This window comes from Eulemur rufifrons, chromosome 6 (assembly GCF_041146395.1).
Source record: "Eulemur rufifrons isolate Redbay chromosome 6, OSU_ERuf_1, whole genome shotgun sequence".
NCBI lineage: Eukaryota > Metazoa > Chordata > Mammalia > Primates > Lemuridae > Eulemur > Eulemur rufifrons.
Window position 1 is genome coordinate 1,475,396 of NC_090988.1, and position 22,533 is coordinate 1,497,928.

The window sequence follows — 22,533 nt, forward strand, 5'->3', positions numbered from 1 at the left end:
CTGCCATTGCAAAAAAAAAAAAAAAAAAAAAAAGGAATCCATTGTAAGAACCATTATAAAAAAGAAAATGAAATTCTCGAAGCAGTTGCTACAGCTACACCAGCAGGTGCGAAAACCTTGCACTTTTTGCAAAATGCCTTTTTATCTTGTATTGAAAATGCAGCTTTTACGTGGATACAGGATTGCTATAAGAAAGACATACCTATAGACTCTAATATGATTCAAGAAAAAGGAAAGTCATTATATGATAATGTAAAGCAAAAGGAAGGTGAAGAATCTAAAACTAGAGAATTTAATGCCAGCAAAGGGTGGTTTGATAATTTTGAAGAGGTTTGACTTAAAAAATATCAAGGTAACAGGAGAAGCAGCTTCTGCCAATCAAGAGACAGCAAATGTGTTCCCAGATACCATTAAAGAAATCATTGAAAAGAAAGGTGATCTGCCTGAACAGGTTTTTAAAGTAGACAAAGTACCCTATTCTGGAAAAAAATGTGCTAGAAAGGATATTGATTAGTAAGGAAGAGAAGTGAACACTGAGACTTAAGGCAGGATGGGATCTGATAGGCTAACTTTGCTGTTTGTGCAAATGCAGTTTATGATCAGGACAGCCCTTATCTATAAAGCTGGTAAGCCCCTAGCCTTGAAGAGAAAAGAAAACATCAGCTGACCATCTTTTGACCAAGGCGGTCTGGACAATTGAGAACCTTTTTTCTGTATTGATTCCATCTGTGCTTTGTCCCTGAAATCAGAAAGTACTTTGCCAGTAAGGTATTGCCTTTTAAAGTTCTTTTGGTATCAGACAATGCCCCTGGCCACCCAGAACCCCATGAGTTCAACACCAAAGACTTCAAAGTAGTCTACCTGCCCCCAACACAGTGTCACTAATTCAGCCTCTAGATCAGGACCTTAAAGGCCCATTACACATGGTACTCTATGAAAAGAATTGTCAAGCACTATGGAAGAGAACCCTGATAGAACATCATGAAATTCTGGAAGGATTATACCATTGAAGCTGCGATCACTGTTAGAGAAAAAGGTGTAAAAACCATCAAGCCCAAAACAATGAATTTCTGTTGGAGAAACTGTCCAGATGTTGTGCATAGCTTCACAATATTTATGACAAAGCCAATCAAGGCAATCATGAAAGAGACTGAGGATGTGGCAAAAAGGAGGGGTGGGTGGTGATGGGTTTTAAGATACAGATCTTAGAGAAATGCAAGGGCTAATAGACACCACACCAGAGGAATGAACAGAAGATGACGTGATAGAGATGAGTGCTTCCGAACCAGTGCTAGATATTAATAATGAAGATGTAGAAGAAGCAGTGCCAGAAAACAAATTGACATTAGACAGTCTGGCAGAAGGGTTCTGACTACCCAAGACTGCTTTTAACTTTTTACAACATGGACCCTTCTGTGGTACAGACACTGAAACTAAAGCAAATGATGGAATAAGGATTGGTATCATATAGAAACATTTTTGGAGAAATGAAAAAGCAAAAAAGTCATACAGAAATTATGATATATTTCCATAAAGTTATACTGAGTGTACTGGCCTCCCCTTCCACTTGCTATACCTCTTCTGTCTCTGCTACCCCTGAGAGCAAGACCAACCCCTCCTCAGCCTACCTACTGTAAGACAGGGTTGAAGACCTTACTGACGATCCACTTCCTCCTAAACAGTAAATATTTTCACTTCTTTTTGATTTTCTTAATAAAATTTTTATTAAGCTTATTTTATCATAAAAACACAGTATATAATACATGTAAGATAGAAAATATGTTAATCTACTATGTATGTTATCAGTTAAGGCTTCCAGCCAACAGTAGGCTATTGGTAGTTAAGTTTTTAGGGAGTTAAAATTTATACATGAATTTTCAACCACATGGGGATTTGGTATCCCTAACCCCATGTCATTTAAGGGTCAACTGTACTTTTCAAGATGCTGAGGTAGGCATATAGCTCTCTCATTTCTTTTTCCTTACATGTTGGGGTTACAAATCTGTCAAATGTGTATTACAAATATTTTTACCCCGGTTTGTGACTCATCTTTCCATTTTGTGTATGGTGTTCCTTTTGTGGTAACATTGTAAAATTTTGATGTAGTTAGTTTTATCAGTCTCTCTTTTTTTTTTTTTTTTGCCCTTTTCATGTTTTATCTGAGAATATCTTCTCTGTCTTATGAACATACAGATATTTTCCTGTACGTCCTTTACTATAATTGTTTTTTTAAATTTTAAGATTTCGATTTTCACATTAGGTGTTTAATTCACTTAATTCAGCTGGAATTGTTCTTTGGGTGTGTTGTAAGGTAGGGATCTGGTTTTTTTTTTTCTAGTTATCTCAGACCATAGATTAAGTAGTATTTCCTTTTACTAGTGATTTTTAAGGCCCAGTTGGTCATATATCAATGTCCAAATATGTGTGTCAGTTTTTTGATTGTTTTTTCTGATCCATTGGTCCATGGTCTGTCCCTGTGCTGATATCACACTATCCTAAAAATTAGGTTCCTGTTGTCTCTGAAATACCTCAAAACTTAGTTACCTAAAACAACAACCATTTTATTATAGTTCCTTGGGTTGTCTCAGATGGGCAGTGTGCTGTTGGTCTTTCTTGGTTCTTTCATGCAGTTGCAGTCAGATGGTGATAGCAACTGGGACTGGATGTCTCCTGCTTCATCAGTTCTCTCTGTGGTCTTTCTTTCAACATGATATCTTATCCTTCAGGGCTTTTCTGTGTGATCTCTCTCTCCAATAGTGCAGCATGGACCCTTTACGTGGTGGCTTAGAGCCTCAAGAGTTAAGTAACCAGAAACTGTTAGACCTTTTAATGACTAGTCTTGAAAGTCCCAGAACATTGCTTTCTCAACAATGTTATTGTTTTCTTCAGTGTTATTGGTTCAGATAGTCACAAGTGTAGTATGAATGTAAAAGGAGGGGATGTAAGTTCTGCTTCTTAGAATAGCATGTTCATAAAGAGAGGCACTGAATTGTAGCTTCATAATAAGTCTTGATATCTGGTGGGGCAAGTCTCCTGACTTCATCAAAATTATCTTGGTTGTTTTGGCCCCATTTCTTTCCCATATACATTTTAGGTTTCCTTGACAAGTCCTGTGGGAAAAAAATTAGCTGTTGAAATTTTGATAGAAATTACGCTTAATTTATAGGTTAATTGGGGGATTATTACCCTATAGAGCAAACTTGGAATAGAATGTAACTTTTTCAATGGAATAAAGAGTATATATGAAAAACCCATCATTAACATCATAGTCAATGATGGAAAAACAAAATACTTTCTTAACATTAGGAATAAGGTACACATGCCTACTTTCACCACGTCTATGCAGCATGATATTGGAAATCCTTGCCAGAGCAATTAGGCAAGAAAAAAGAAAAGTCATCCAAAATGGAATGAAAGATGTTGTCCCTATTGGTCCCTATTCGTCCCTATTGACGAATAACATGATGATATATGTAGAAAACCCTAAATATTTCTCAAAAAAATATGTCAGAACTAATAAATGAATTCAGCAAAGTAAAAGGGTAAAAAATCAACAATGAAATCAGTGACATTTTTATATACTAACAATGAATAATCTGAAAAGGAAATTAAGAAAACAATTTCATTCACAAAGCATCAAAAGGAATAAAATGCCTAGGAATTACTTAACCAAGGAGTGTGTCATAAATTTGTTTAATATAGTTGTTGCTTTGGTATCCATTTGTAGATCTGACATAAGGTGAAACCCAGTTGTACCTTGTCACCTTTGGCCTTGTTCAAACTTCCTCTCCCCCTATAGTTTGTGATGTTGCTTGCTTGTTCCTCATCTCACTGACCTCAAACCCAGCACATTTTGAAACTGCTGACCATGATAAAATCTAATAGTTAATTAACACCAGAGTCATACAAATAAGTTCCCTCCTTCATGCATGTTCTCTTTTAATTAGCCAAACCACATACAACCCCCTTGGGAAAGCCTAAGGGATAGTGCCCATAAATCTTAATAAAGGCATAGTCCCACATGTCTTCTCCCTCTGTAACTCCCCACTTGATGGTTAAGCTCTCTGCTACCTCCAGATTTCCTGTCTGCACCCTCATCCTGCCCCACTGTTGGCAACCCCAACCTCTCTGGGATATGTAAGTCATACATTTATTCTGTTTCATTTTCTCATTGTGTCTTACCTCCTCAGTACCCCTGAACCTAACTTTCCCCTGGTAAGGGCTCTCCTAAAGAATGGTTGTTGTGGCTTATGTCTGCTCTCAGTAGTGAGACCTCAAGACTAAATTAGAAAGAACCCATAGTAATAAAAAGCACAAGGCAAAAGACTTGTACACTGTAAACCACAAAATACTGCTGAAATAATTTTATAAAGACCTAAAGAAACGTAAAGACATCCTAAATCCATGAATTAGAGGACTTAATATTGTTAAGATGTCAGTATTACCCAAAGTGATCTATAGATTTAATGCAATCTCTTTCAAAATCCCAGTGGTATTTTTTTGCAGAAATAAAAGAACCCATCCTGAAATTCATATGCATTCTAAAGGGACCCTAAATAGCAAAAAAAAAAAAAAAAAAAAAAATCCTGATGAAGGGCTCATATGTCCTTATTTTAAAACTTACTACCAGCTATAATAATCAAAACTGTGGTACTGTCATAAAGACAGGAATGGAATAGAATAGAAAGGTCCAAAATAAAACCTTCCATATATGGTCAATTGAATTTCAGTGACATTACCAAGACAATTTAATGGAGAAAGGACAATGTTTTCAACAAATGGTGTTGGGAAAATAATTTATCCACATGCATAAGAGTGAAGTTGGATTCTTACCTTATACCATATACAAAAATTAACTCAAAATGAATCTAAGACCTAAATGTAAGAATTAAAACTATAAAACTTAAAACATAGAATAAAATCGTTATGATAATGGATTTGGCAGTGGGCTCCTGAATATAACACGAAAAGCAAAGGCAACAGCAATGAAAAACGTAGAGTAATTAAATTTAAAATGAAAAAACATTTGGAGAGGTCTTCAAGATGACTGACTAGTTGCATCTGGTACTTACCTCTTCCACAAAGAACCAAAATAGCAAATAGATAATCACACATTGAATAGATTATTTAAGAAAGAACAACAAAGAATTCAACAGTGAAGTGACGGGAAACACTTCACAGGAAGGAGAGGGCAAGAAGGCAGCATGTGTGTCTAGGATTGTCTGGGAGCCCGGAGAGACTCCACAGTGCAGGGAAAAGGGTAAGTGAGAAGACCTGGGCAGACCACATTCCCACTATGGATTTCTGCAGTCCTACCCATGGGAGAGCCCCGTTGACCCTTGTGGGCCCTGGGACCAATATAGGAAGCTGCCTGGAGACTGCACAATGGCATTGCTCCAGAGAGGGAACTTACACTGAGTCCCACAGACCCCAAGCTCTAAGCAGCTACAGCATGGTGACATTTTGAGAGCCACTGCATCCTGCTCTGGGGCCCCAATAGCCCCTGCATCTCCACATCCCTGTAGATCCACTGACAGTCCCTGTCTGCAGCTGCTGTCTGTAATGACTGCTGCTGCCAGGGCCATGTGGCTCATCAGAGAGGTGGCCATGGCAAAAGGCTACCCTGCCTGCAGATGCCACCACTACTGGCTGTAGCTGCCACTGAGGACAAAGCATGAGCCACTGCCACTGCCCCTGCCCCTGCCCCTGCCCCAGCACAGTGGTAACCATGATGAAAGGCTACCCTGCCCACAGCTGCAGTACCTACTGGCTGCTACCACCACCAGGGCTGAAGTGCAGCGAAGCACACACTTTCCAGCTGCCTGCCTATGGCTGCTCCTACTGAAAGCAACCTGGCCCTCCCCAGTAGCAGAGCCATAGTGCAGCCACTGCTGTCCCATCTGAGCATTCACCAATGGCCTGGAGATTACTCTGTATCTGCCTACCACAACCAGCGCCTGCACATACCACCAGGGAGCCTGAGGACAGGTCCACCTGGCTTAGTTCTCTTCCCCTAAACCCCAGTACCCAAGTATGCCACCTGGGGCCTGGGGGCCACCCAGCCCAGTTCACCATCATTGACTTCCGAGCATTCCTGCTGGAGGCTTGAGGTAGGGCCCACCTAACCTACAGCTACCACAAAAGATGGCACCTGCTTGCACATGCCACCTACAGGCCTTGGGACTGGCCTGCCTAGTCCATTGCAACCATAGCAAACACCAGCATGGACTCCTCTGGACCCAGAGTGTTGTCCCACCAGTGCTATTGCCATCACCCTTGCCACACCCACTGCCCAGGACCCCAAGAACCTGCCCACCTGCCTAGCCTAACACTGCCAACCCTGGCACCTGAGCAAGCCACCTGGAGGCCCAAGAATTGGCCTGTCTGAACTTGCTAACATGGGTGCCACCTTGGGCCCCAAAGACAGGCCCACTGCTGCCTGCCACCTCTGGGGCCTGAAGACTGGCCCACCAGGTATCCCCAGTCCATAGTAAAACTTCATCACAGTTTCCACTAATAAACATACCCTAAGCCACACAGGAGATCACAGATGTCACTGATGCTGTTTACAGCCAAGGAATCACACAAGGAAACTCTACTGCGTGTACCAAGAGTCAAAGCCAAAGCACCCTATCCAACCAACACCATAGATACATCTTCAGGAAAGAGTTCTCCCCTATGAATGCAAATATAAAAAATTGGAAGAAGCGACTGTTACACCCAATGTGCAGATACAAACATAAGGACACAAGAAACATGAAAAAGCAAGGAAATATGACTCCTCCAAAGGAACAAAATCTACAACAGCAGATTCCAATCAAAAAGATTTATGATATCCCAGAAAATTAAAAATAATGATATTAAAGCTCAGTGAGATAGCAGAGAATACAGAAAGTCAATACAAAGTAATCAGAAAAACTGTTCAGGATATGAAAGAGAAATTTACCAAAGAGATAGATAAAACAACTAAAAAGAAATTCTCTGGAACTGAAGAATTCACTAAATGAAATGCAAAATCCATTGCAACCTCAACAATAGACAGGATCAAGCAGATGAAAGAATATCAGAACTTGAAGACAAGTCCTTTGAAATAATCCAGTGAGATAATAAAAGAATAAAAAAGAAGAGAAAAGCCTAGGTGACATACAGGACACTATAAAGCAACCAAATGCTTGAATTCTGGTATCTGAGAAGGTGAAGAGAAAATGAAGGGGATAGAAACCTACTTAAAATAATAATTGAAAACTTTCCAATTTTAGTAACAAACTTAGATATCTATGTTTTCAAAAGGTTTTCTCCATGGCATATGATAGTTAAACTGTCAAAAGTCAAAAGCAAACAGAGAATTCTAAATAAAGCAAGAAAAAGGTGTCTGGTCACTTATAAGAGAATCCTTGTCTGAACAACGATGGATTTCTCAGCAGAAGCCATACACTCCAGGAGAGAATGGGATGATGGCTTCCATAAAAAAACAAAACAAAAAAACCCAAAAAACTGTCAGCAAAGCATACTATACCTAGCAAAGTTATCCTTCACAAATGAAGGAGAAATATTCTTTCCCAGACAAACAAAAGCTGAGGGATGTCGTCATCACTAGACCAGCCCTACAAGATATGCTGCAGGGTGTCCTAGCTTAGAAGTGAATGGACAATATCTAGCATTGTGAAAAAAAACATGAAAAGCGTAAAACTCACTGGTAGAGCAAATGCAAAAATAAGGAAGAGAAGAAAGGACTTAAATGATAGATACCACTACAGAAAACCACCAAACCACAATCATAAACAATAAGAGAGGAAGAAAGGAACAAAAGATGTATAAAACCACCAGAAATCAATTAATGACTAGAATAAACCCTCATATCAATAACCTTGAATGTAAACAGACTAAACTTAAAAAAATACAGACTGGCAAAATGGATAAATGAGCATGTCCCTCATATTGGATTAGAGCCTATTAAAAAAAAATGCCCCAACTATATGCTCCCTACAAAAAACTCATCTCACCTGTACAGACACATATAGACTGAAAATAAAGGAATGGAAAAAATATTCCATGCAAATGGAAACCAAAAGTGAGCAGGAGTAGTTATAGCAGATAAAACAGACTTTAAGTCAAAAATAGTAAAAAGAGACAAAGAAGGCCATTACATGATGTTTAACAGATAGATTCAATAAAAGACAATTCTAAACATGTATGCACCCAACACCAGAACACCAGCACACCAGCATTCCCCTGATACTAAAACCAGAAAAAGACACAGCCAAAAAAAGAAAACTACAGGCCAATATCCTTGATAAAAATTGACGCAAAAGTCCTCAACAAAATAATATTGTTAATTCCTTAACAAAAGGAAGAATTAATATTAATATGACCATACTACCCAAAGCAATCTACAGATGTAATGTAGTCCCTAGCAAACCAATTTTAACAGCAAATCAAAGAGATCAAGTGGGATTTTTCCCAGGGAGGCAAAGATGGTTCAACATACTCAAATCAGTAAATGCGGTGTATCAACAGAATGAAGGGAAAAAAACATGATCATCTCAAAAGAGTAGAAAAAGCATTTGATAAAATTCAACATCCCTTCATGATAAAAGTGTCAACAAATTAGGCATAGAATGAATATACCTCAGTGTAATAAAGGTTGTATATGACAGCCCCACAGCCAGTATCATACTTAATGGGGAAAAGCTGAAAGCCTTTCCTTAAGAATTGGAACAAGACAAAGATGCCAACTTTCACCACTCCTATTCAACATAGTACCAGAAGGTCTAGTCACAACAGTTAGGCAAGAGAAAGAAAAAAAAGGCATCCAAATTGGAAAATAGTGTGTCCAATTGTACCTCTTTGCAAATGACATGATCTTATATCCAGAAAAACCTAAAGACTCCACCAAAAAATTCTTAGTCCTGATATATAAATTCAAAAGTTGCAAGATATAAAATCAGCACTCAAAAATCAATAGCATTTCTATATGGCAGTAATGGATGAACTGGCTGAGATAGAAATGAAGAAGACAATCTCATTTACAATAGCTACAAAAAAAATACCTAGAGATAAATTTAACGAAGGATGTGAAAGGACTCTACAAGGAAAACTACAAAGCACTGATGAAAGAAACTGAAGAGGACACAAACAAATGGAAAGACATTCCATGCTTATGGATTGGAAGAATTAATACTGTTAAAATGAGCATATTACCCAAAGCAATCTACAGATGTAATATAGTCCCTACCAAAATGCCGATGTCATTTTTCCCAGAAATAGAAAAAAAAAATCTAAAATTTGTGTGAAACCAGAAAAGAGACTAACCAGTGCAATCCTGAGTGAAAAGAATAAAGCTGGAGGCATCACACTACCTGACTTTAAAATATATCACAAGGCTATCGTAACCAAAACAGCATGGTATTGGTATAAAAATAGACACATAGACCAATGGAGCAGAATAGAAAACTGAGAAATAAACACAAATATTTACAGCCAACTGATATTCAACAAAGTCTCTAAGAAAATACATTGGGGAAAGAATACTTTCTTTCATAAATGGCACTGGAAAAACTGGATATCTATATGTAGAAGAATGAATATCTAGGCACCTCTCTCACACCATATATGAAATTCAACTCAAGATGGATTAAAGATTTAAATGTAAGACCTGAAAATGTAAAACTCACTAGGAGAAAAAAATAGGGGAAACACTTTGGGATATTGGTCTATGCAAAGATTTTATGGCTAAGACCTGAAAAGCATAGGCGACAAAAACAAAGGTAGATAAATGGTACTATATTAAACTAAAAAGCTTCTGCATAGCAAAGGAAACAATCAGCAGAGTGAAGAGACAGCCTTTTGAATGGGAGAAAATATTTGCAAACTATTTATCTGACAAAGGACAAAATAACTCAACAGCAGAAAAACCAAATAATCCCATTAAAAAGTTGGCAAAGGATATGAATAGATATTTCTCAGAAGACAACATACGGATGGCCAACAGGTATATGAAAAAATGCTCAACATCACTAATTATCAGGGAAACGCAAATGAAAACCGCAATTAGTTATCATCTTACCACAGTTGAAATGGCCATTACTAAAAAGACAAAAAGTACCAAATGTTGGCGAGGATGCAGAGAAAGGGAAACTCTTAACCACTGTTGGTGGGAATGTAAATTAGTACAGCCACTGTGGAAAACATGAACATTTGGAGATCTCAAAAAAGTAAAAATAGAACTCCCATGCAACCCAGCAATTTCACTACTGGTTATGTATCCAAAGGAAAGGAAATCAATATATCAAAAGGATACCTGCACCCCCATGTTTATTGCAATACTATTCACAAAAGCAAAGATAAGGAATCAACCCAACTATTCATGAATGGATGCATGGATAAAGAAAATATGGTCTATATACACAATAGAATACTGTTTATCCATAAAAAGAATGAAATCCCTGTTATTTGCAGCAGCCTGGATGGAACTGGAGGTCTTTATGTTAAGTAAAGTAAGCCAGGCACAGAAACACCAATATTGCATATTATCACTCATATGTGAGAACTAAGAAAGATGATCTCATGGAGGTGAAAATTAGAAGAATGATAGATAACCAGAGTCTGGGAAGGGGTGTGGTAGGATGAAGAAAGGTTGGTTAATGGGTGCAAATGTGCAGTTGGATAGAAGGTTTAACTTCTAATGTTTGATAGCAGAGTAGGGTGACTGTAGTTAACAACAGTATAGTGTATATTTCAAAGTAGTTAGAAGAGAGACTTGAAATGTTCCCAACACATAAAAATGATAAATACTCAAGGTGATGGATAACCCACATTCTCTCATTTGATCATTACAGATTCCATTTGTGTAACAAAATATCACATGTATCCCATAAATGTGTAAAATATTATGTATCAATTATAAAAATGTTGTGCATCAAAAGACTGTGAAGAGAGTGAAAGGACAATCCAGGGAATGGGAGAAAGTATTTGCAAATCATAAATCTGATAAGAGATTAATATCTAAATTATATAAAGAATTCCAAAAACTCAATAACAAAAACCAAACAACCCAATTCACAAATGGCTGAAGGACTTGAACAGACATGTCTCCAAAGAAGATGTATAGATGGCCAATATGCATATGAAAAGATGCCAGTCTGTCCATTATTGAACATAGTGTGTTGATCTAGCCTACTGTTACTGTAGAGCTGCTTACTTACAATTCCCTTCAATTTGTTAATGTTTGCTTTATATATTTTGGTGCTCCATTGCTTGGTGCTTACATGTTTATAATTGTTATATCTTCTTGATGAACTTTCCCCTTTCATCACTATCTGGTGTCCTGTTTTGTCTCTAGTAACAGTTTTTGACTTAAAGTCTAGTTTGTCTGATATTAGTATAGCTAACCAGGTCTTTTTGGTTATTATTTACCTGGAATAAATTTTTATATCCTTTAATTTTCAATCTCTTTGTGTCTTTGGATCTAAAGTGAGTTTCTTGTAGATAGCATATAATTGGATCATGTTTATTTGTAATCCATTCTCCAGTCTCTGCTTTATGATTGTGGAGTTCAATCCATTTACATTTGTAACAATTACTTGTAAGGAAGGACTTCTGCCATTTTGCTGTTTGTTTTCTCTATGTCTTATAGTTTTTGCCTCTCATTTCCTCCATTACTGCCCTCTTTGGTATTTAGTTGAATTTTTTAATGACACGTTTTTATTCCCTTCTCGTTTTCTTCTGTATACATTTTATATTCACATTTTCTTTGTGGTTACTGTAGTGACTACACATAACATCTTATAACAGTCTGTTTTGAATTTATACCAATTTGATATAAATTCTATACAAAAGCTGTACTCTCATATAGTGCCATCTCCCTTGTTAAGTTATTGATGCTACAAATTATATCTTTATACATTTTTATGTGTGTCTTTTAAGACATATAGAAAACAAAAAGTGGGATTCTGAACCAAAATTTGAATAATACTGTTGATTATATTTGCACATGTATTTACCTTAACTGGGGATCTTTATATCTTCATATGGCCTTGAGTTACCCTGTAGTGTCCTTTTATATCAACCTTTAGGACTTTAGCCTTTCTTGTAGGGTGGGTCTGGTATTGGTCAAGTCCTTCAGCTTTTTTTTTTTTTTTAAATCTCTGAATGTCTTAATTTTTCCTTCATTTTTGAAGGACAGTTTGGCTGGGTATAGAATTCTCAGTTGACAGTGCTTTTCTTCAGCAGTTTAAATATATCATCCCACTGTCTTCTGGCTTCCAAGATTTCTACTGAGAAATTAGTGTCTGATTTTATTGATAATCACTTGTATGTGACCAGTTCCTTCCTTCTTTCTGCTTTCAAGAGTCTCTCTTTGACCTTGTCTTTCAGAAGTTTGATTATAACGTGTCTTGTAGTGGGTTTCTTTGGATTTATCCTTCTTTGAGTTCGTTATGGATTTTTGATTTGTAGATTCATGATTTTCATAAAATTTGTAATGATTCTGGCCATTATTTCTTCAATTAACGTTTGCCACTTTCTTTTTCCTTTGATTTCCATAATGCATATGTTGGTCCCTTGATGATGTCTCATAGGTGTTTTAGGCACTGTTTAATTTTTTAAAATTCTTTTTTTTGTCTATTCATCAGATTGTATAATTTCAGTTGTTTTCTCTTTAAGCTGGCTGATTCTTTCTTCCTACCCAAATCTGCTCTTTAGCCCTCCAGTAAAATTTTCATGTTAGTTGTTATACTTTTTAGCTCTAGCCTTTTTGTTTGTTTCTTTTAAAATACTTTCTACTTCTTTATTGATTTCTCACTTATTCATACATAATTTTCTTTATTTCCTTTGGTTTTTTTGTCTGTGATTTCTTTGAAATTTTTGAGCATATGTTTAATAGTTTATTCAAAGTTTAGTTAAATCTTATATCTGTACTTAATAGGGATAGTTTCTGTTGATTTATTTTTTTATTGTGAATGTCTATGCTTTCCTGTTTCTTTGTATACCTTGTGATTTGTTTTGTTGCATACTGGATATTTGAATATTATTTATGTGATAACTGTGGAAATTTGATTCTCCGTTTCTCCCGGATTGGTTGGTTGGTTTTTTTGATTGAGGCTACAATTGTCTGTTTAATGATTTTTCAAAACTGTTTTTGTGAATACCATATTCCTTGTCAGGTGTGCTCACTGAAATCTCTCTTCCTTTAGCTTGTGTTCAGGTTGTGTTTTGTTTGGGATTTTATTGAATGCCAGGAGCTAAAAATAAAAATGAAACAAAGGCAAACTACTTTTTCCAGTCTTTGCATATTGCCCCTGTACTTGGGTCCTCATTCAACACTTAGCTAGGCTGTTTACAGGTCTGCGTTAGTCTCCATTTCGTGTTGCACTTAGCATAGTAGTTGCCTATAGGTAAAAACTTAGGGATTTCTCAGCTTTCTGGTGAGCATGTCCTACCCTGTTCATATGCATGGATTTCTAAATATCCCAATATACCCAGGCACTTTTGAATGCTCTAATTTCCCAAAGAACCTCTCTCCTCAGCTTTTCCTCTAGGTTTTATGTTTGCTTTATGTCTCAACTTTAATTTTTTCGCTCCAGGTGGCTGCAGGTTTTTTGTTCACCTTCCTATGTTTTTGAGCAATGCTCACTGCTCTTCCTCCCTGAATGACTTCCTTGTTAGGTGAAATGGAAGTGAGCACCTTGCATCAACCCTTCAGGTACCCCCAGACAGGTTAGAAGAGACAAATACAGTAGTTTGTGAATAAGGTCTTTTTTTGTTCCTTCCAGACCCGGGGACCAGGTCCCACACTGGGAACAAGGTTTTCCATTATCAAGACTGCTGAGCCAGGGAGTGGTTGGGGCAAGGACAAGTAAAAACGCCACAAAGCTTTCCTACCATTTTGCAGTTGCCTTTTCCTTGATTCACTGTTCTCTTGGTTGTTATAAACCGTTTACTGTTTTCTGGAGTTCTGAGAAAGTTGGTTCTGAGATATTTTGTTTATTTCCATATTTCTGTGAAGGGACTAGAGTTTGGAGTAGCCTACTTTGCCATTTTGTTGACAGCATTCGACCATCTTTTGCTGTTAGGTTTTCCTTAGCGCCTTGCCTATTTTTGCAAGATGTGCTCTTTCCTTATCCCTTCCTCCCCAGTTCTGCCTAGGGAGATTGATTTTATTTCTGTTCTTAATTTCTTTTGTGCCTATTGACATTTTAAAATTTTATCCCCCTCTTTCTAGTTTGGAAGTTATATATCATCTTTCTATTCTTTTAACTTGCATACCTAATTTAAAGTCTAAAATTTATCAATATCTCAACTGCTTCTGTCATACAATACCAGCACTTAGAATATTTTAATTGTGATCACTGTTTCTTGTCATCCATGTTAGTATTATTCAGGATGATAGTTCATCTTTTTATCTTTCATAATTAATCATTATTGTTATTATACATGTTAATTTGTTTAGATTTATAAATTTATTTGCTGAATTATTTGTTCAGTATTTCTGCATTACATCTCAGTTCATTCCCTTATAATCTTTTTTGTTCTTTCTCAAGTAGATATTTTAGAAGTTCTCCTATTGAGGTTTTGTTACTGGGAACTCTCAGTTTTTGTTCGTCAGAAAATGCTTTTTTTGGTTCTTATTTTTGCATGATAGTTTAGGTAAGAATAAATTCTTGTTAAATTTTTTTCTCAGAACTGGAAGATATTCTTAAACTATTCCATCTGTTACTGTTGAGAAGGTTGGTGTTTTATAGTTACTTAGATATTTACCATTTCTGGTACTGTTTATTCCTTCCTGCAGTTCTGGGTTTTTATCTGGTACCATTTCTCTTTAGCTCAAAGAACTTGTTTTAGCTTTTTTTGTTGGGCTGGTCTGTTGGAGAGAAATTCTCTCAGCTGTTTTTATGTGTGAATATCTCTATGTTGCTTAAATTTCTAAGTTATTTTCATGGAATATAGTATTGACAACATTTCTTTCAGTACTTTAAAGATGTTTTCTTTGTTTTCTCCCTTCTCGTTTCTGATGAGACTTGAGCTGTCATTTATATTTTTCCATTTTGAGTAATGTGTTTCTTCTTTAATGATTGGTCTTTCTCTTTCTCTTTGTTTTTGAAAAGTATGATTATGATATGCTTAGAACTTATTTCTTTTTTATTTTATTTGAAGTTCACTGGCTTTCTTGAGTTCGAGATTATTTTTCATGAATTTTGGAAAGTTATTATCTGATATCTCATTAAATGTTTTTCCTGTCTCTTTCCCTCTCTTATCTCATTGTGGTACTCCAGTTATACATATGGTTGTGTGTTTGACATTGTCTCAGAGATCTGAACTATATTATTTTTGTTCATTTTTTTCTCTTTGTGTTTCAGTGTAGATACTTTCTATATTGATCTGTTTTCATGTTTACTAATCCTTTCATCTACTGTTTCTAGTTTGCTATTATTATCTGATATAAAACTTTTCATTTCTGGCATTTTCTTTGGAATTTTTTTTATAGTTTGACGCTCTGCTGAAATCCTCATGCATTCTTTTGACTATACAAGTACCTTATGTAGGTGAGATCATACAGTCTTTGTCTTTTTGTGATTGGCGTATTTAACATAGCACAATGTCCTTCAGATTCATTCATTTTGTAGTATATGTCAGAATTTGCTTCCTTTTTAAGGCTGAGGCTGAATAATATTCCATCGTGTGTGTGTGTGTCTGTGTGTGTGTCTGTGTGTGTATGTATGTATAGGTACATACATACACACACACACACACACACACACCACATTTTGCTTACTCATTCATCTTTTGTTGGACCTTTGGGTTACTTCCACGGTTTAGCTATTGTGAATAATGCTGCTATGAACATGGGTTTACAAATATCTCTTTGAGACCCTGCTTTTAATTTGGGGGGGATTATATGGTAATTTTAGGTCATATGGTAATTCTGTTTTTAAGTTTTTGAGGACCACCGTACTGTCTTCCTCAGTGGCTGTACCATTTTACATTCCCCCCTTCTACACCAGCTCTTGTTGTTTTCTCTTTTGGGGTAATAGCCATTCTAATGGGCATGAAGTAGCATCTCATTGTCATTTAGATTTGCATTTCCTTAATGACTTGTGATGTTGAACATCTTTTTATGTGCTTTTGGCCATTTGTATATCTTCTTTGGATAAATGTCTGTTCTCTAGTACCTCACCCCATTTTAAATCACACTGTTTGCTTTTTTGTTGTTGAGTTATAGGAGTTCTCTAAATATTCTGGATATTAATCTCTTGCAAAGCCCTTATGATTTGTAAATACTTTCTCCCATTCTTTTGGTTGCATTTTTACTCTGTAGATAGTATCTTTTAGTTTCTTTGGATGGAGCTACTTTTAAATTTAAATTTTTGTGAAGTTCAGTTTGTCTATTTTATTGTTTGTTGCCTGTGCCTTTGTTGTCATATCCAAGAAAATATCACCAATCAATGTTATGAAGCTTTTGCCCTATGTTTTCTTCTGAGATATTTATAGTTTTAGGTCTTACATTTAGGTCTTTGATCCATTTTGAGTTAATTTTTGTATCCAGTGTTAGGTAAGGGTCCAACTTCATTCTTTTGCTAGCACCATTTGTTAAAAAGACTGTCCTTTCCCCATGGAATGTTCTTGGCACCCTTTTCATAAATCATTTGATCATATATGTGAGGGTTAACTTCTGATCTGTCTGTTCTATTCCATTGGTCTATATGTCTGTCTTTATGCCAGTACCACACCCTATAGTTGATGACTGTAGCTTTGTAGTAAGTTTTGCAATCAGGAAATGTGGGTCCTTCAATTTTGTTCTTTTTCAAGTTTTCGCAATTAGGGGTCTCTTGAGAATTCTCAGGATTGATATTTTTATTTTTGCAAAAACATCAGTGGGATTTTGTCAGGGATTACATTGAATCTGTAGATCTCTTTGGATAGTGTAGACATCTTAAAAATATTCTTCCAACCCATAAACATGGGTTGTGTTTCCATTTGTTTATGTCTAATTTCTTTCAACAGTGTTTTATAGTTTCCATTGTACAAGTCTTTTACCTCTTTGGTTAATTCCTAAGTATTTTATTCTACTTAATACTATTACAATTGGGATTGTTTTCTTAATTTCTTTTCCAAATTGTTCATTGTTAGTGTATAGGAATGCAACTGATTTTTGATTGTTGACTTTGTGTCCTACTGCTTTGCTTATTAATTCATTTATTCTAATGGTTTTTTTGTACAATCTCTATGTAATTTTTTATATGTAAGGTCATATCACATGTGAACAGAGATACTTTTATTTCTTCCATTCTAATTTGGGTGCCATATATATCTTTTTCTTGCCTAATTCCTCTGATAGATCTTCTAATGCAATATTGAATAGAAGTGGTGAAAGCCAGCATTTTTATCTTGTGTCTGATGGTAAGGAAAATATTTCAGCTTTTCAGTATTACATATGATGTTAGTTTTGAGCTTTTCATATATAGTCTTTATTGTGTTGAGGAAGATACTTCCTGTTCCTAGTTTGTTGAGTGTTTTTGTCATGGAAAAGTGTTGAATTTTTTCAAATCCTTTTTCTGCATCATTAAAAAATAAAACACATTTTCTGCATCAGTTAAAAACAATGTTTTGTCCCTTAATTTTGTTAATGTATTGTATTACATTGATTGATTTTTGTATGTTGAACCATCATTGCCTTCCAGTAATAAATCTCACTTGGTCATGGTGTATAATTTTTTTAATATGATACTGACTTCAGTTTGTTAGTATTTTGTTGAGGACTTTTACATCAATTCAAAAGGGATAATTAATGGTATGTAATTTTCTTTTCAAGTTGTGTCTTTGCCTGGCTTTGGTATCAGCATAATGCTGGCTTCATAGATTGAGTTAGGAGTATTCCCTCCATTTTAATTCTTTGGAAAAGTTTGATTAGATATGGTATTAATTCTTCTTTGAGTATCTAAGAATTCACTGTGAAGTCATCTGGTCCTGGGCTTTTCTTTGTTGGGAGAATTTTAATTACTGATTCAATCTACTTAATAGGTTTAGTTCTATTTATTATACATTGTCTATTTTTCATGATTTAGTAGGTTTTGTGGTTCTAGGAGTTTGTCCATTTAATTTAGGTTATGTAATTTATTGGTATACAGTTGTTCATAGTACTCTCTTCTAATCCTTTTTATTTCCCTAGAATTGGTGGTAACATTTCCACTTTCATTTTTTATTTTAATAATTTTATTCTTTCTTTACTTCTTAGTCCATCTAGCTAAAAGCTCATCAATTTTGTTGATCTTTTCAAAGCACCAACTTTTGGTTTCATTGATTTTTCTCAATTGTTTTCCTATCTTCTATATTGTTTATCTCTAATTTTTATTTTCTTCCTTCTGCTAGCTTTGTGTTTAGTTTGTTCTTTTTCTAGTTCCTTTAAGTTGTTGGGTTAGGTTTCTGATTTGAGATTATTCTTATTTTTAATGTAAGTGTTTATAATTTCCCCCTTAGCATTGCTTTCACGGTATCCCGTATAAATTTTGATATGTTGTGTTTTCATTGTTGGTTGTCTCTATATGTTTTCTAATTTCCCTTGTGATTTCTTCTTTGATTTATTGGTTAAGAGAGTGTTAATTTCTACAGATTTGGAGGCCACATCCTTTTTGCTTACCCTGACTCTTGCACAGTAAATGTTTGCTGCCCCAGGACTATGTGCACAGCTGCCTGCTACAAGGTAGGGAGGGAGGGATTGGTAGCTGCTATTTTATTAAGAGATGATGTTTACCAAAATGAACTGCAGTTTCCCATCCATGCCTTCCACTGGAAGTTGAAAGTCTCAAATGGAAACCAGAATTCCAAAACAGTTACACCAAACATTCTGCCAGTGTAGTTGTTGTCGAGGTAGAGAGAGATTCCTGGTGCTTCCTAGTCAACCATCTTTCCAGAATCTTCTCTTTTGCACGTCTCCTTGCATATTGTTTACCTTTTCAATTAAATTTTAGAATGGCTATTGTAATTAATGTATATTCTCTTATTATTTTTACATTTGGCCCATTTCTGTGGCTCATTTATTTTACTATTTCCTCTAATGACCACAGGTCACATTATCTTGCTTCTCTGTGTTTTTATAATTTTTTCATGTGAAATATGTTATATAAAGACAGTTGAGACATCTCCAGGAAAGGGCTTTTCCCTTCTTCCAGTCTGTTAGATTGGGAGGCTGAATCAAGCTGATCTATATTTGGTATAGATCTGATCTTTGTGGCAGCTTTAGTTTGATTTAGTTTATCATTTCTTTGAAATATTTTGAGGGTAAGGTCCAAAGATTTCTTTCTCAGGGAAAATTGAAGGCCGGTGAGATGCTGAAAATGTCTTTATGCTTTACTGGGTAGCCACAGTCTTCTGGACCAAGGGAGTGCACATTCTCCCTCTCTGCTTCACAGCCTGTTTCCTATCTCGTTTTTCCCTAGCTTTCTGTGCTTCAGGAGAGCTCTCTTCCTTTTGCCAAGACCTGGGAGGGCGGCTGCATTATACTCTATGAAGGCCTGGAATATCTCAGTGGGGTTTCTCTTAGCTTTTCTGTGCCACCTCTGGCCTTCAGTTGTTGGATGTCCTGAGTACCTCAGAAGGATCTCTCTCAGTTCTGTTTTCTCTCAGTTTTGCTGCCCTGATCCCAGTCTAGGGAGGTTAGTTGCCTTGTGCTTGGGGAAGGCTCCCCACACTTCACACGTTCTCTTCCTCGGTGTTCCTGCTCATCCCCAGCCTTTGATATACTAACCCTGTACCCTTGGTGAATATCTGTGGACATCAGTTGATGAGTGGGTGTCAACTCTCTGCTACAAGGTGCTCCCTATAATTTTAGTTTGTCACTTTAGTCTATGTGCAGTCACTCAAGGTTTGGCTGATTTCTCCTTACCCTGTCTAAGGTAGATTATTTATCCTCTTTGATTTCTGCCAGGCATCCAAGCACATGCTTGAGTTTCTTCTGTCTTTTGCAAATCTTTTCACTTTCTAAAACCTAGTTCATTTACATTTCTTTTCATGCTTAATTCTTTGATTTCTTTTTTAGACTATGACTTTGCAGTTAATCTGGCTTGTTTTAGTTAATGATTGTTATCTTGTGAACAGCTTCTACTTAAGGTTATAAAAAATATTTTCAGGGACACTGCTTTCCTAAGTAGAGAATGTATCTTCATCAACATTGTATTTCTTATATTAACTATAATGGTACATTACATTTCTTAAGTACCAGTCACCTCAGTGAACACTGTCCATGCATCATCTCATTTAATACCCTCAAACTTGAGAATAGGTATTATTATATCATCCCCATTTTCCACATGAGAGATTAAGTGGGTAGGTCAATATTACATAGCCAGGTATTGACACTTTTGAATTCAAGGTTGTCCATCCAGAGATGGACAGAGTTTGCAAATTTGTATCCAAAGATGAGCAGGTGTGTAACATAAATGAGTAAGCAAGTGGAGTATAAGAAACAAAACCAAGCAAGTAGCATGATGAATGACAGTGTTTGCCTAGATGCTGGAAACAAAATAGAGTAATCAGTTCTGTGGCAAACTCTTGGAGAATACATGCCTCATTTAAAGGTGATGGTCACTTTTCAGCTGTAGCCAGTTGTTGCCAATGTGATGATGTGGGCCCAATATTACCAATTTTCTAATTTTTTTGGTCAAAGCTCGAAATCTGTATTTTTCATATGAAACTTCCCAGCTTTTATATCTTGGCTTCTGGTTCAAATAAAAATAAAATAAAATCCAATATGCAGACCTACATGGTAGTCCAAAATTAAACATATCTGTAGGCTCAACCCCTTCTCTGGGCAGCCAGTTTGTAGTCTCTGTAATAGGGTCTGAGCTTTTTTACACTGGCTTATTTTAATGCCTTCCTTTCACATTTGTGCTATATAAATGAAAGAAGTGAAGATTTGCTCTTGAGTGAATGTGTTTTATTAATATTTACTACTGTTATATGTTTGTGTCAGTTTGGATACAAGCTACACTTAATATCTAAGTATAAGATTCTAGATATGTATTTTCTTTGAAATCCTGAATTCTTCATTTAAGCAATAGAGTTCTAATATAAGGTGTCTTACATTAAGTTGATGTGAAGGTCCAAGACACTATGAATGCTTAGTTTATTTTTGTTCACTAATCATGACTTTCTGTCCTTCTGTTCTCACTTTCTTCTCCGGTACAGCTTTCACTTTCAGAAGAGCAGAATGAAGCAATGAAAAATGGCTGTGAATCTAAAGAGTTGGTCTACCTCGTGCAGATTGCTTGTCAGGTAATTTTGTAAATGTGTTTTCCATTTCACATAAAGTTAAGAATTATTTTGAATGATGATTAAATTCTTTTATATACTATGTTTCTCACATTGCCTAAAGGATTATAATCCACAGAAAAATACTTATATAATATTGAAATGAGATTGGGCTATAATGACTATTATAAGAAAATAAGTGGTGTCTTTTTAGAAAGAGAAATAAATGTGTTCATACAATACTACTACATGGAATGTACACTTTAGCGCTGCTACTTGCCTGTCTTCTCTTTGCATTTTTAGAACTTTCCCCAGGCTTTGGACACTTACAAGTAGATACAGTGACTGTGGTAACTAACATGTTTTGTTTTATTCTTTCTCACAGTCATACTGCTATTTCTACATGTACTCAGAGTTGAAGTTACCGATTTAGTAGAATCAGTTTGAAAGATACTTAATTTACAACATTAAGTGAAAGTATCTCTTGTAAAGGAAAATATCATTTATTGATCATTAGGTTAAATGAGTCCGCTATTGATTACATATTATAACAAAAGAATAGACTAATTTCTCTCTGCCTCAGATGCTCACTTTTTCTAACCAAGACAATAAGTTCCTTCATGATGTAACAATAGGATGTATGCATGTTTTTGAAACTTACTTTTTCTTGACTCTTAGTATTAGAACTGTTTTGAGGGTTATTACCATGACTTCCTCTTAATGAGATTTAAAATGTCATTTGTAGCATTGTTTCCTCTATCATGTAAGCACTTAGTATAGTTCTTTTATTCATTTATTCTGCATTCATTGAGCTTTATATCTATTAGTGAATTAGTCATTGTGAAGCAAGTGATTTGGAGAAAAGCTTTCTTCTGTACGAAGTTTTTAGTTTTCTTTGGGAGATAGCAAGATAGGGACATTTATATTTTTTCTCAAAAAGTATTACTCATGTAGCTGAAGTTAAAAGTAAAATTACCTGGAAAAGTCTAATGCTTATATCTTAGTTCTGGTCACCTTAAGGAAAACCTTTCAGAATTAAGTGCTTTTATTTTTAGGTGTCAGAATATTAGGATTGGAAATCCAATTTAGCTTGATATAAATAAGATGGCCAGAGTCACCTATTGTTCATATGTGTTTTATTGCATGTCATCTCAGTTTCTTTGCGGAAGTAGGACAGCTCTAAGTCACTAAATTTCATGTCATATTTTGTAAAATGCTTCTGTTTGGTGGGTTAATTTTTAAATGAAAATATCAAGTGTTTTTATGATACATTATTACTAATAGGTGAAT

General features: G+C 35.7%; 1 protein-coding gene across 3 annotated transcripts in view; it reads left to right on the plus strand.

The window, feature by feature from the left end:
- ARHGAP32 (Rho GTPase activating protein 32) overlaps positions 1-22,533 on the plus strand; it is a 278,666-nt gene that overhangs the window by 139,580 nt on the left and 116,553 nt on the right. For all 3 annotated transcript variants that reach the window (XM_069470686.1, XM_069470684.1, XM_069470685.1), the window contains one exon: positions 21,181-21,267. In XM_069470686.1, the coding sequence (XP_069326787.1) occupies positions 21,181-21,267 (87 nt within the window). The remainder of the gene's footprint in view (positions 1-21,180; positions 21,268-22,533) is intronic.